General features: G+C 38.5%; 1 protein-coding gene across 2 annotated transcripts in view; it reads left to right on the top strand.

The window, feature by feature from the left end:
* The first annotated feature begins 223 nt into the window (after positions 1-223).
* NDC1 (NDC1 transmembrane nucleoporin) overlaps positions 224-14765 on the top strand; it is a 45180-nt gene continuing 30638 nt past the window's right edge. Inside the window, exons 1-6 of one of the 2 annotated variants that reach the window (XM_019742886.2) lie at positions 224-434; positions 1910-2030; positions 3811-3912; positions 5660-5834; positions 7945-8083; positions 11062-11170. In XM_019742886.2, coding sequence (XP_019598445.1) covers positions 378-434; positions 1910-2030; positions 3811-3912; positions 5660-5834; positions 7945-8083; positions 11062-11170 — 703 coding nt within the window. In that variant the 5' untranslated portion in view covers positions 224-377. The remainder of the gene's footprint in view (positions 435-1909; positions 2031-3810; positions 3913-5659; positions 5835-7944; positions 8084-11061; positions 11171-14765) is intronic. The other variant, XM_019742887.2, reaches the window with a different exon arrangement.

Here is a 14765-nt window from a genome sequence, read left to right as displayed (position 1 = left end):
AACTCCGAGTCCCAGAGTGCAACACTCCTCCTTGCTTCCAGACGGCCGTCGAAACTACAGTTCCCAGCATGCAGCAGCCCCGCCCCCAGTTACTGGCACCACGCTAGATTCTGCTTCGGAGAGAACTTTTCGGTTCCAGAGGGCGGGTTCTGGAGTCCCAAGCCACTGTGGGGCACGTGTCTGCAGGGACGTTCTGGTCCATTGGGCCTGCCCAGACGAAACTTCGAAAGGATGGGTTGGGGACTGGGCCGGGCTTCGTTCAGGCGGCGTTTGAGGCAGCCCCACCGGGGTCCTCCTGGGGCCTTCCTCCCTTTGAACTGCGGTGGCGGGCGGGCTCACGGTCTCCTGCACCTCTCAGAGTAGGGGCCGCCATCACCATGGCCACGGCTGCTAGTTGGCCCTGCTTCGGCGGGTCGCGGGACATCTTGTGGCGCGTGAGTGCTGAGTTCACTTTGGCGTGCGCTGGGCGGCTGCTGGGGTCGGAGAGGGTGGTTGGGTGCTGACCGCGCGTGCGCTGTGGGCGTGGGAGGGTCCGGCTCTAGTGTCGCGTGGGGAGTGTGCGGGGAGACTGATTACAGGGTCATGTGGGGCGCCCTGAGTGGAAGCTGGTTACAGGGTGGGAAGGACGTGTTAGGGAAAGCTGGGTACAGGGTGTGTGCATGAGGGACGTTCTGTGTGGATAGTTGTTACTGGGGGAGAGACGAGTTCTGGGTGGAAGTTGGTTAGAGTGGGAGGGATGGCCTGCATGGGAATTGGAGTAGGGAACAGAGGACTAGTCTATGCGGGGATGGTGTACCTAGTAGGTGCAAAATAAACAACTTGCTGGTTACTTGGGATAAGAAGTGTGGAGGAATGTTCAGAATTGGAAAGGCCTTAGCAGAGGCTGGAGTTGGGGACTAGATAAGCAGGACAGGTATTCTTTGTTCAATTAGAGGAATGTATGCACTGTGGGACCGAGATGATACTTCCTCGTTGAAAATGCTTCAACAGTTCTGCATCCATTTTGTGGAGGACAAAGAGAAATTGGAGAACTAACCCTCTTAGGATAGTGCTTCTACCCCAGTGCACAGCCATCTAATCTACCCTGTATCCCAAACCAAAACTTTTGAGTCCTTCACTCTTACCTATTCTTTACCACCTATGTTATCAATCACCGATGTCCTGTAGATTGTGTATTAAAAATGTGGCTGCAATGTCTTCTTCCCCTTTTTTCTTTTCCCGGTGGCCGCCTTCAGCCACTGACTATAATCTTTGGCTTGGGCAATTGCGGTGGACTGCCTGTCTCCCGTCTGGGTCTTGTCCCTTCTGATCCTCCTTCATCATAGCCACCTTACAAACAAACACAAGGGTGTTTTACCTTCCAAAATATAAGTCCATTTGTCACTTTTTTCATGCTTAAAATCCCTCAGTAGTCACTCATTGTATTCACTCATTCAGCAGTAAATCTTGTGTCTCTTGTATGGTAGGCATTGGTAATTCAGACATGAATATGATACATTAATTGCCCAGTAAGAAGTGCATATCCAATCATTGTAAAGTTACAGTATACAGATGGTTCTCGTAAAATGTATACAGCTTTAGATATTGATGCATCTATCAATTAAACCTAGGGAGACACGTATAAGTTGCTGTGAAATACAGGTGTAAAACTAAGACAATTCCGCCTCCTGCACCCTGTGACATTTGATGCGGCACCCGACTCGGGACTAATACAAGCATCAGTTCACTGATATTACAATATTCTGTAGTGGTATGTAAAGTTATTAGTAATAATCATTGGGTTTATATGTAGCTGCATGGACTATGATCTGGGTATAAATGTTAGTGATTAACATCCTGTATGAAAAGATAAGATTTGCATAAACTGAAATAGTTTAACTGACTTTATGATTGAATGACTTTGTTACAGGTTTTGGGCTGGAGGATAGTTTCAAGTACTGCCTGGTCAGTGCTGCTTCTACCCATCTGTACCACAGTATTTATAATCTTCAGCAATATTGACTTATTTCATCCTATACAGTGGCTGTCTGGTAAGTGAAATTCAGTTTGGGGAAAATAGATTTACAGGATCTACTACTCAACATAAAAATTGCATTATGTTTCAAATTTATTTTTAATTGCTGCCTGTATTGACATGACCAAACATTCACTTTGAGGTAATCTTAAGGCATGCCTTTCCTAAGCATAAACCACCTTTTCATTATATAATAATAAGATTAGTAAACCTATCAGAGACTGTATTACCACATGAACAAAAAAATCATTAGAAGGCCATGTAAATTAAAACTTAATTTTTATTTATTTGTTTCTGGCAGTTTTATCGAGATTATCTTTTTAAGGAAGAGAACTGTTTCATCTATTTAAAAATTGTGGATAGAAAATATATCTCTTTTTAAAAAGCCTGTCTAAATTTAAGAATATTTCATTTCTGTATTGTGGCTAATAAGAAAGAAAGATGAGACGAGAGAGAAAAGGAGGAAAGAGTTAAAGACTAAGGAACATAGAGTTAAACGCAAAGATTGATGAGGAGCTATCTATTGTGTGCCAGGCACCGTGCTAAATAAGCACCTTAAGTACTACCTCTTATTCTTCCTACAACCGTGTGTAATAAAGAGGTATTATCTTGACTTTATAAATGAGGAAACTGAGACTCAGGTTAAAGTCTTCAGACACATACAGTTGGTGACTAACTGTGCTGGGATTTGAACACTGGTCTCTGACTTCAAAGCCCATGTTCTTCCACTATGCCACACTTGAATTAAAAAGAGAGGAATGTTGCCAGAATAGGTTTTGAGATCTAAAATCTTGCCTAAGGCTAAGAAGACGAATACTCTTGAAATTCTTTTTATTTCCTCTCAACAACAAAAACAATACATTTCTTTTCCTTTGGAAAGGGGGAAGTGTGTTGTTAATTTAATTTTTCAGAAGAAAATGCCAATTTTTAAGGAGTTTTAAGCTTTATTGCCGTTGGAGATATTGCTGCTAAAGAATTTAAGTCATGTTAAGTTTTTGTTGAGATATAGCAGTCATTTCTTAGATGGGTCCCATAGATCAGATGAAATAAAGCCATAAACCTATGCAGAGATGGCAAGTATTTCTGTAACCGCTTTGCCAGAATCTGCTTCACTTATTGATCTTTTGATCTTGGCTGTCACAATCTCAGAATAGTCAGTGTTATAATCTAGAGCCATTACTAGTTGTTCATAATTGGCACTTAAGATTAAAACTTTTGCCATTTCATGGCCAAGTATTCTTTAATACTCCAATCTCATAAATTGGATTTGATTTATGCCATTTTCCCCACCAAATGTTACTTGTTTTTTAATTCAGCTAATTTAGATGATTTATGGATTATACTATTTCCAGAAATGTTTTTTTTTTTGTTTTGTTTTTTTTTTTTTTGTTTGTTTGTTTTTTAGCTAGAGAGGCTAATTGCATTTGTTAAGAAGAGATCTGAAAAATGTTACTTACATTTTAAAAAGAACCTTTGTCGGCATATTACTAAATGTGGTACTTCTCTGTTTCACATGATGAAATATGTTTATATATGTCAGTATCTGTTAACATCTGGGTCATCTAAAATAAATTCTAGTGTAATTTTAAAGGACCGAGAACTTGGTCCAAATAACTCACATGGTAGTTTTTGAGTGGATGTCCTATAGGACCTGTCAGTAATATTTGAGTAAATTATTAAAGAAAACTTTTACAATTAAAATTACAGTTGTGGTTCAAAACCTTTTCTGTTGCAGCATACTGAACATGACTATATGACTGAATGAACTTAACTAATTCCTCTCTCTTGTGTTTCAGATTCTTTCAATGATCTGTATAGTTCCTATGTAATCTTTTACCTCCTGCTGCTGTCAGTGGTAATAGTAATAATAAATATTTTCAATGTGGAGTTCTATGCAGGTGAGTTTTCAAAAGTTAATCATCTTTAAAAAATCTGAATTTTGTTAAGGGCAGACTCCATGCATTTTGTATATGGGTATGTATGACAAAGGCTGTGTATGTGTCAAAGTTTTACAAATGTATACAGAATCATGTGCTTTGAATGTCTTAAAATTTGAGTGCTAGTTTCTCGGTTTTAAAAAAATATTTAGACCTTCTAGGACAAATATTATATGGTTCCACTTCAGAGGTCCCTACAGAATTAAATTCGTAGAGACAGAAAGTAGAGTTCTGGTTGCCAGGGGGTGCGGGGAGGAGGGGATGGGGAGTGATTTAATGGGTACGAAGTTTAAGTTTTGCAAGATGAAAACATTCTGGAGATGGATGGTGGTGATGGTTACACAACACTGTGAATGTACTTAGGCCACAGAACTATACACTGAAAAATGGTTAAAATGATGAACTTTATGTGTATTTTACCACAGTTAAAAAAATTTAGGTCTTTTCATGGTTCACAGCTGGTGTAAAAGTTGTGCTTCAGCAGATGTATTCTAATAGGGTAGGAGATTAGGACCGGGTGATTTCTTAGGTCTTTCTCCAATATAAAAATCTATAATTCCAAGATTTTCCAAAAAACTTAAAAATATATGTTTTGCCTTGGGAGAGTCACCTGCTAGATTCCCGAGCTCTTTTTCCCCCCTCAGTTTCTCTCCTCATTCTTCTTGCCTTTCAGATTCCTTGAGTCCTTAAGATACAATAAGAAACTTTTTCTGACACTGCTTGTTTTGACTATAACATCTTTCCTATTTTTAGCTCTCCAGTAGTTTCTTGTTAGATACGGTGTACAATTTCAAATTCTATTCTGGATGTTATAATGCATACTGTTTAACTTTGCTTTGCTCATCCTGCACTTCTGGCTGATGGATCTTTTTCTGTTCAAATTGTGTACAGAACTCCTCGGTGCATGGCATGTGTCCTTTCACATTGCCCCTCGTGGGCATTTCTGCTGGAGAGGGAGTGGTGATAGCAGCCTGTTCCCCAAGAGCACCGAAGCCCTTTTCCTTCACACTTCATTTTCTGCCTCCCCACAATGTCTTCACTTTGAGCATATTAAAAGAAGAATGCCTACATATAAGTTAGGGAACCCTATGCTAGCTGTGTCAAAGGTCAACATTCCCTCATCTCCCATCTACACTCACCTCCCCAGTTCACTTCCAGAAAACTTTTTTGTATTATCCGAGAGAGAGGTATTAGAAATTCCCACACAAGCCTTTATTTTTGTATTCAGCGTTATCAATATTTATCTAGTTGGTGGTTTATTTTTCACAGGTGGACTATATATTACCAATTTTCAAATGCTGAAATAAAGATAACTTGCTGGAGGGCAAGCACTATCTTTTAAAAATTATTATTATTGTTTTTTTATGACAGGAGAGTGCCAGGTTAGGCACTATTTGAGCTATCAAGAAATTTTAAGAAGAAATGAAAAATGTTCCTCATACTGTCCTTAGGTTTCATCTCTCTAGATTCTTTGGTTTTTCTTTTTTTTTTTTTGTTACGTGCTGCATCTCTTTGTATTTAATCTTTTTTCCAAGTCATTTTAATTTAGAATTTTTAACTAGGAATTTTTCTGCACTGTATTTTACATTGCCTCTGGGTTTCTTCTCGCCCTTTGGAGTATTTGTGCAAGGATGAGAGGGGACAGTTTAGGTCGTCTGGTTTCCTACGCGGTGGATGATAAAGCCACATTAATCTGTTTTGCTTGTAGTTGTGCCTTCCATTCCCTGCTCCAGATTGGCGCTGATCGGGAAGATCGTGCATCCTCAGCAGCTCATGCACTCGTTTATTCACGCTGCGATGGGAATGATGGTGGCTTGGTGTGCGGCAGTGATCACCAAGGGCCGATACAGTTTTCTTGTGGTTCCCTGCACTGGTACTAAGAGGTAATATAAGTGTGTTTTCGTCTAAGGAATGTTGTGTAGTTACTAAGCCAAAGATGACTTGTATAGTTTAATGGTTCATGGGGGCATTGTTCGCTTTCTAGACTTCTATAGAAGGTGCTTTTTTACATACATCAAATGCTTTTCATGTTTTATGTTTGTTGAATCCAACACGTTTTTAAAGCCGTTTATTTGATGCACGGTGCTATACTAGATGCTGTTGGATTTATAAGCCTGGTTCACACATAGACTATGAGCTCCTTGAGAACTGAGAACAGCAGGGGAATTAAGCCATGGACACAAATGGATATAATGCAGAAGTAGGAACATAGGAGAAATAGGTTGTTATAGGAAAAAAGTAAGATGTACAGATAAAACCTGTGGGAGTTCAGAAAGTGGAGGATCCACACAGAGCTTCTTGGAGGAGGTGGCATTTTTTTCCTTCTGAATTTGTTTTGTTTGGGGTGTAGAAGATGGGTTGGGATGGGAAATACCTCACTCGGGAAATGTCCGTTCTGATCTTCCTGGTATAGTTTTTGGAACTTTTTCTTGGCGATGCTGCCCTTACTTGCCAGCAGCTTCCTCAGGGTCACTGCTGACTGGCTCCTCGTTGGAAGAGAAATTCCCCTTTTTCTGGGAGACCCTCCTGTTGGCGGCCTCTTCAGGACCACTGACTGGTTCCTCTTTGGGGAAAGATTTCTTCCTCTTGGGAAGACTTCCACTGCCAGCTGTTTCTTCAAGATCACGACTGACCAGCTTCTCCTTGGAAAAAGATTTCTTTTCTTGGGTTGGAGAAAGCTGGGTCTTCCATTCCATTCTCCTGAGGAGCCAAGGAGGTAGCATTTAGGGTGCAGTTTGAAGGAAGGGTAGTATGGGAAAAATGAGGAAAACGTTTTTAAATATTATCACTCCCCTCTCCAGTAGAGTGCATTCATAGTTTGGAAGTTTATACCTTTCTGGGACACATGGCATTGATAAAAATTGCAAGTTGATATTGTGACTTTAAAAAGTCATTCGAGATTACTAAAGTAATCTTAAGTTCCCTATTCTTCACTGACTTTAAAACCATGTGCGTGAGGGCGGCGGCCCAGTGGCTCAGGTGGTTAGAGCTCCGTGCTCCTAACTCCGAAGGCTGCCGGTTCGATTCCCACATGGGCCAGTGGGCTCTCAACCACAAGGTTGTCAGTTCAATTCCTCGAGTCCCACAAGGGATGGTGGGCTCTGCCCCCTGCGACTAAGATTGAACACGGTACCTTGAGCTGAGCTGCCGCTGAGCTGCTGCTGAGCTCCCGGATGGCTCAGTTGGTTGGAGCGCATCCTCTCAACCACAAGGTTGCCGGTTCGACTCCCGCAAGGGATGGTGGGCTGTGCCCCCTGCAACTAGAAACAGCAACTGGACCTGGAGCTGAACTGCACCCTCCACAACTAAGACTGAAAAGACAACAACTTGAAGCTGAACGGCACCCTCCACAACTAAGATTGAAAGGACAACAACTTGACTTGGAAAAAAGGCCTGGAAGTACACACTGTTTCCCAATAAAGTCCTGTTCCCCTTCCCCAATAAAAACAAACAAACAAACAAACAAACAAACAAACAAACCCTGTGCATGAGCACTGCGGAATACTTGATTACCTTTTGTGCCCTAGCTACTACCATATGAGGCAGGGTGTTTTTTTTCATAGTGATGATACATTTTGTTTAGTGAAAAGGGTCCCCATGAGGGATTGCTCAGTTATAAGAGACAACACAGAAGGAAGCCCAAAGTTGTGGCATGTCTGTCAGGTACACGAGTATATAGTTTGTTGATAGTTTTTCTTAGTGCAGGTGCAGTTTACCAGCTTGTAAGCAGTTACGACCTGTCACAAAGGATATTCTTATCCTCGTCATATTTCCAGAGGACAGAGCTAGGGAGTTAACTAAAGGTCAAATTCTCATGTATCAGAGAAAAGGGTTTTAATTTTTTTGCCCACACTTACCTGAAACAAATCATTTTGTTAGAATTTGGGGCATTTCTTAGGTGATTAAGTTAAAGCTTTGCCGTCCATAAGTACTAAGCCTAAAATGGTGATATTTGTCCTTGACTGTTGAATTAATCTAACTTTTTCCCTTCAGCTTAGATAACCCTGCTGCACAAACCTGCTTAAATGAATATCACCTTTTTTTCCTACTGGCTGGAGCATTTATGGGCTATAGCTATAGCCTCCTGTATTTTATTAACAACATGAACTATCTTCCATTTCCCATCATACAGGTAAGCAATCATTTGAGCATCACCTTATGTCAGAATTTGGCAGAGTTAAAATTGCCTTGGTATATGTGTATATAACTGGCCTCATCTAATCGATTCAAGATTTGATCAGCAAAACTTAGGACTGAGATCCTCGAAATGCCGTTTGGAGAGGAGACATTTGTTTTCGTGAGACTTGCGCATATGTTTGAGAGCTGTAGCCCCTTTCCTGCTGCCACTCAAAAGACCGCTCTGCTCCACTCTTTCCCTCCCTGCGAGGTCGTGGCAGTTGCTGTGACCTAGCAGGGCTCGGGGAGGGTGAGGCTCACACTCATGCAAAGTACTGCTGTGCAACTGCCAGCTTCTTTTTGAACCTAAGAACTTCCCGAGCTTGAGGATGTACAAGTAAGTATAGAATATGTCAGTTGTGGTCGGAGCAAGGCATGATGTGTATAAATAAAACAGCTTCAGCTGCTTTGAGTGGGACAGTTTAAACTGTCTTTCAGTTAGGTTTTAAACAATCTGCTAATCGGGTAGGCTGTCTCTGGAACTCAGAACCACCTCCTCCGGCAGGAGAGAGAGAGAGATTGCTTGAGATTTCTCAGTGTGGCATCCAGGCCTCCCCAGGCTGTTCCCACTACTTCCTAACTGTGCTATTATTCACTTCATTCCCTCGCGGTGGCAGGCTGAGGACTGGGCTTTGGAGCAAAAATAGTAGAACCAGCCCCTTCCCACTGGACCCCAGTCCGGTGGGGAGGGAGGGCTGTGGAGGCAAAGCGTGTGTCACGAGACTGAAGTACGAGCGCGGTGGGTTAGGGTTCTCTTGGTTTAGCATGCCTGTTGCTTCCATGAGAACACGGATGAAAATACACATACATCAAGGAGACTGTATAGTGTTCACAGAAAAGGATCTGCTCCCTGCAGCCTGTGAGCATAGGAAGGAAAAGTCCTGTGTAGACATTCTTCGTTCACATCTCTTGAAGATGAATTAAAAATAGAGTGTCAGCTTTGCCATTTCAGAGTTACACAAGGAGAAGAACTCCAAAATTCTGCACAGAAATATCCATGGTAAATTACCTTTGATCCAAACATAGCAGTATAGAGAATGAAGAAAAGACAGTGTTAGAGAAAAATGAGATACTCCCAAATCTGTTGCCCCTCTGGACCTTAGTTGAAAGTGACCATTGTTTAACATCACAGATAGTGATAAACAGTGTGTGAACGTAGGAGCAGTCCCGTAATCAACAGTGCTAATAAATTGTTTACCAAGCAATGTCAAATTTTACAAATTTGACTACTAAAAGTTCTATAATTTTTTTTGATAAAATTTTAGATTTATTCTTATATTCTAGAAGTTTATTCTCTGATGGTAATACTCAGCCTTGGCTTCAGGTTCAACTTTAGCAAAAAAACATTTGGCCCTTCAGTGTTTGACCTAAATATATTTTGGAGGCATCTATTGTAACCATGAATGTACAGTGGTGTTTAGTCTGTCGAGTTGGGTGCTGTTCTCCAGACGGGATGGTTGGTGCAGGGGTTTCGCTGTGTGGGTGCTATTCTCTGCATATCTGCTGAAATGTCTACCTGCTTCCCTAGCTTGTCTGTACCCTTGTGAGTAATGGTTAAAGCGAGAGCTGCAGTAGGAATAGTACAGAAACTATTATATGTGTGCCTTTTTTATTGTGGAGGTTAAGGGAAGAAGGTGGTAATACCCAGGGGCTGCACAAAATAGTACAATTCCACATCTTGCACTTTGAAAATATTTGAATAAGCCAATATACTTGAAGTCGTATGTTTAGTGACCAGGTATTCATATGGGCTGCTTTTTGTAAGATACCGTAGGAAACTATAGACGTTGTATGAAGATGGAATTTCCACCTTCAGCTTCTGAAATTTCTTAAAGAAGAATCAACCCTAATATAATAAGCACAAAAGAATACATATGTTTAATTATATACATATCTATTCTTACATATATCTGTGTATCCACGTCTATATCTATATCTATATTCTTATACGTGTAAGAATATAATAAGCCTAAGAGAAGACCAGAATTTGGGAAGTTTATCTTTTGTTCATTAGGTTTCTTTAGATTCTTTCTAATAATTAACACATGTTTTTCCCATCAGCATTTTTTGGGCAGAAGAGGGGCAAACAACCCTTATTTCACAAGAAATATAGTTTCTTCAGGAAAAAAGTTTCATGTTTTTCTTATTTGATTCCTTTGTCTTAGAGTGATAGAATTGGAAGGTACCCACTGAGGAACTATTTAGCTGGTTCAGCCTTCTTACCTCACAGATAATTAGATAGAGAGGAGACATGACTTGCTCAGTGTTGTACAGAAAGAGGAAAGCACTAGAACTCCGATCTCTTGATTCCTAGGTTAGTGTCATCTTCACAGCCTCCTATTTTTCTGCAAATAGCATTAAAAAAAAATTATGTAAAGGTAGTACACATTATTGTTAAGATTTTAGGCTCTGAAGCCAGTCTATCTCAATTGAAATCTCAGATTTTCCTTTTGCTAGTTGGTAACATTTGTTAAGTTACTTAACCTCTCTGTGCCTCCTTGATTTTCTCATCTGTAAATTGGGGATAATAATAGAACCTCCTTCATAGGGTTCTTGTGAGGTTTAAATCAATAAATGTATGTAAAGTACTTGGAACAGTGCCTGGTACATGGTAAGTGCCCAAAGAATGTCAGCTGCTATTGTTTTTATTATGATTTTTATACTTCCTTTATCTCCATAGTCTTTAGTGTAAGTATAGATTGATATTATTAATTTTCTCATTTCTGATCTCATATCAATGAATGTTATATGATACAAATATTAAATATTTTAACATCAGAAATGGTTGATATTTAGCTTCTAAAATAAACTTTGTCATTTTTATGCAATGATTATGTTTTATATGTGGACTGTGGTAGTTATGTGCTTGCTTTAGAATGAAGTAGAACCTCTGTTTGGCTGTGTTATTTAATTCTGTTTTTCTTTTTTCCACAGCAATACAAGTTCTTGCGCTTTAGGAGATCTCTGCTCTTATTAGTTAAACACAGTTGTATGGAATCACTGTTCCTGATTAGAAATTTCTGCATTGTGTATTATTTTCTTGGTAAGAATTTCTGCTTTTTGATAGTGTTTTTGTTAGCTCATAGCTAAGAAAATGTCAGTTTCAAAGTCATTCTTGATTGTTTTTGTATGTTTCCTACAATTGTAGGTGTGTGATTAGCTCAACTGATTTATTGTTTAGATTGTCGAAGAGTATTTAGTTAAGGGAAGATATTGTTAAAGAAAATGAGATACATGCAATGGAATATTATCCAACCTTAAAAAAGAAGGAACTCCTGTCACCTATTGCAACATGGACGACCCCTGAGGACATGATACTAAGTGAAGTAAGCCAGTCACAAAAAGACAATACTATATGATTCCATTTATGTGAGTTGTCTAGAGTAGTGAGACTCCTGGAAACTGAAAGTGGAATGGTGGTTGCCAGGGCCTGAGAGGAGGGAGAAAAAGGGAATTACTCAATGGACATAGAATTTCAGTTTTGCAAGATGAAAAAGCTCTGGAGATCTAGTGTGCAACAAGGAACGTATAGTGTGTGCCCACTTAATAATGGTTAAGATGGTAAATTTTCTGTGTTTTTTACCACAATAAAAAAGTATTCTTTAAAAAGAAAATATTGTATGTCATTTGGTCATTACTCTAGAAATAGTATATTCCTTTTTATAAGTTTGTAACTTGGTACAAATAGAAATATTCTGTTGCTAAGGGAACCACGTAGAATTTATTAACATGAATGTAAGTACAACAATATAGCTTCTTTAATGAACAGTACAATTTGAATGGAAAACGTTAATCTCAGTAGCAACAAATAATGATTTAAAATCCAACACTAAAATACTGTTTTTAGACTAACTTTTTCTGATCCAACTTTTTTCTGTAAATACAATTTTACAAAACTGTTCTCACCGTGTATAGGTGTCATTTTGTTGTCTACTTTTTCTTTTTCAGTTGTAGTTTATATAATCCATATTTTTCAAAATGGCTTTCAAAATTGTCAATCTAATGTTAACATTTCATTCTATTGTATTAATCTACTGCAGTCAGCCTGGCTGTTCTGAGTACCGACAGACCTCATTTTACTGCGCTTCACTTCATTGAGCTTCACTGATGTTGCGATTTTTACAAATTAAAGGCAAGACCTTCCACTTGCAAAAAGATCACTACTCTTTGTTGTGGTACTCGCTTCATTGTGTAACTCTGGAACTGAACCACAATATCTCCGAGGCCTGTGGTTGTACATTAGTCTGACGTAGCAGTCATCACATTTCCATGGTCAGCTGTTTCTTCTATAACTCCATTTATGTTCCATTCAAATTTCATTTCCAATGTTACCACTTTTCATTTTTTTGTAGCACTTTGGTCTTTAATAACTGAAAAAGTTTCCTCTTTCAGTTATTAATTCTTGTAAAATGTGGATTTATTATGGGAGACGAGGAGGCGACACATGCTTTGTTGTCTGCTTGAACTGAATAACTGATGTGAGTGACCAATCGCCAAAAGACTTTTTTCCTTTCTTTTTTGTATTAATTTATTTTCTAATTACAGTTGACATACAATATTGTATTAGTTTAGATGTATAACATAGTGATTAGACATTTATATATCTTTTGAAGGAATCACTCTGATCAGTCTAGTACCCATCTGACACCATACAGTTACTACAATGGTATTGACTATACTCCCTATGCTGTACTTTATATCTTCATGAGTATTTTTATAACTGGCAATTCCTTAGTAATCCCTTTCACCTTTTTCACCTTTCCTAACTCCCATCTGGCAACTGTAAATTTGTTCTCTATGAGTTTGTTTTTGTTTTGTTTGTTCATTTATTTTGTTTTTTAGAGTTCACATGTAAGTGAAATCCTATGGTATTTGTCATTTTCTGTTTCACTTAATTCACTTAGTATAATACACTCTAGGTCCATCCATGTTGTCACAAATGGCAAGATTTCAATTTTTTATGGCTGAGTAATATTCCATTGTATGTATGTACTACATCTTTATTCATCTATCGATGGACACTTAGGTTGCTTTCATATCTTGTCTATTGTCAGTAATTCTGCAATGAATATAGGGGTGCATGTATCTTTTTGAGTTAGTGTTTTGGATTTCTTTGGGTAAATATCTAGAAGTGGAATATGCTGTGTCATATGGTAGTTCTATTTTTAATTTTTTGTGGAAGTTCCATAGTAGCTGCACCAGTTTACAATCCCACCAACACTGCATGAAGGTTCCCTTTTCTCCACATCTTTGTCAGCATTTATTATTTGCTGATTTATTGATGATAGCCATTCTGACAGGTGTGAGGTGATATCTCATTGTGGTTTTAATTTGCAAATCCTTGATGATTAGTGATGTTGAGTACCTTTTCATGTCTATTAACCATGTGTCATGTTTGGAGAAATGTCTATTCAGGTACTCTGCCCATTTTTTAATAGGATTGTTTGTTTCTTTGATGTTAAATTGTATGAGTTCCTTATATATTTTGGATATTAACCCCTTATCAGATGTATCATTGGCGAATATCTTCTCCCACTCAGGTTGTCGTTTCGTTTTATTAATGGTTTCCTTTGCTGGGCAAAAACTTTTTAGTCTCTTATAGTCCCATTTATTTTTTCTTTTGTTTTCCTTGCCTGAGGACACATATCCAAAAAAATATTGCTAAGGGCAATGTCAAAGAATTTACTGCTTATGTTTTCCTCCTAGGAGTTTAATGGTTTCAGGTCTTACATTTAAATCTTTTATCTATTTTTTTCCCTTTCAATATTGGTTAATTAATTAATTAACTTTTGGCTTTTAGGCATTTTAATTTTTCAATTACAGTTGACGTTCAATATTATATTAGTTTCAGGTTCACAGCATAGTGATTAGACATTTATACAACTTACAAAGTGATCTCCCCCATTAAGTCTAGTACCCACCTGACTCCATACATCGTTGCTATATTATTGACTGTGTTCACTTTGCTGTGCTTTACATCCCGCTGACTATCTCTTTAATCCATTTTGAGTTTATTTTTGTAAATGGTGTGAGAAAATGGTCTAGTTTCATTTTTTTGGATGCATCTGTCCAGTTTTACCAACACCATTTATTGAAGAGACTGTCTTTACCCTATTATATATTCTTGCCTTCTTTGTCATAGATTAATTGACCATATAGGTGTGGGTTTATTTCTGGGCTCCCTATTCTGTTCCATTGACCTATGTTATCTGTTTTTATGCCAGTTCCATGCTGTTTTGATTACTATAGCCTTGGAATATAGTTTGATACCAGGTAGTGTGATATCTCCAACTTGGTCTTCTTTCTCAAGATTACTTTGGCTATTTGGGGTCTTTTGTGGTTCTATATACATTTTAGGATTATTTGTACTAGTTCTGTGAAAAATGTCATTGGAATTTTGAGAAGGAGTGCACTGAATTTGTAGGTTGCTTTGGGTAGTATGGACATTTTAACGATGTTAATTCTTCCTTATTCATGAGCATGGTATATGCTTCTATTTATTTGTATCTTTAGTTTCTTTCTTCAGTGCCTTATAGTTTTCTGAGTACAGGTCTTTTACCTCCTTGGTTAAATTTATTCGTACGTATTTTATTTTTTTTGATGCAATTGTAAATGGGATTGTTTTCTTAATTTCTTTC

This window comes from Rhinolophus sinicus, linkage group LG06, assembly GCF_036562045.2.
Source record: "Rhinolophus sinicus isolate RSC01 linkage group LG06, ASM3656204v1, whole genome shotgun sequence".
Classification (NCBI taxonomy): domain Eukaryota; kingdom Metazoa; phylum Chordata; class Mammalia; order Chiroptera; family Rhinolophidae; genus Rhinolophus; species Rhinolophus sinicus.
Note: the sequence above shows the minus strand (reverse complement) of the source record. Positions and strands in the feature narration are given on the sequence as shown.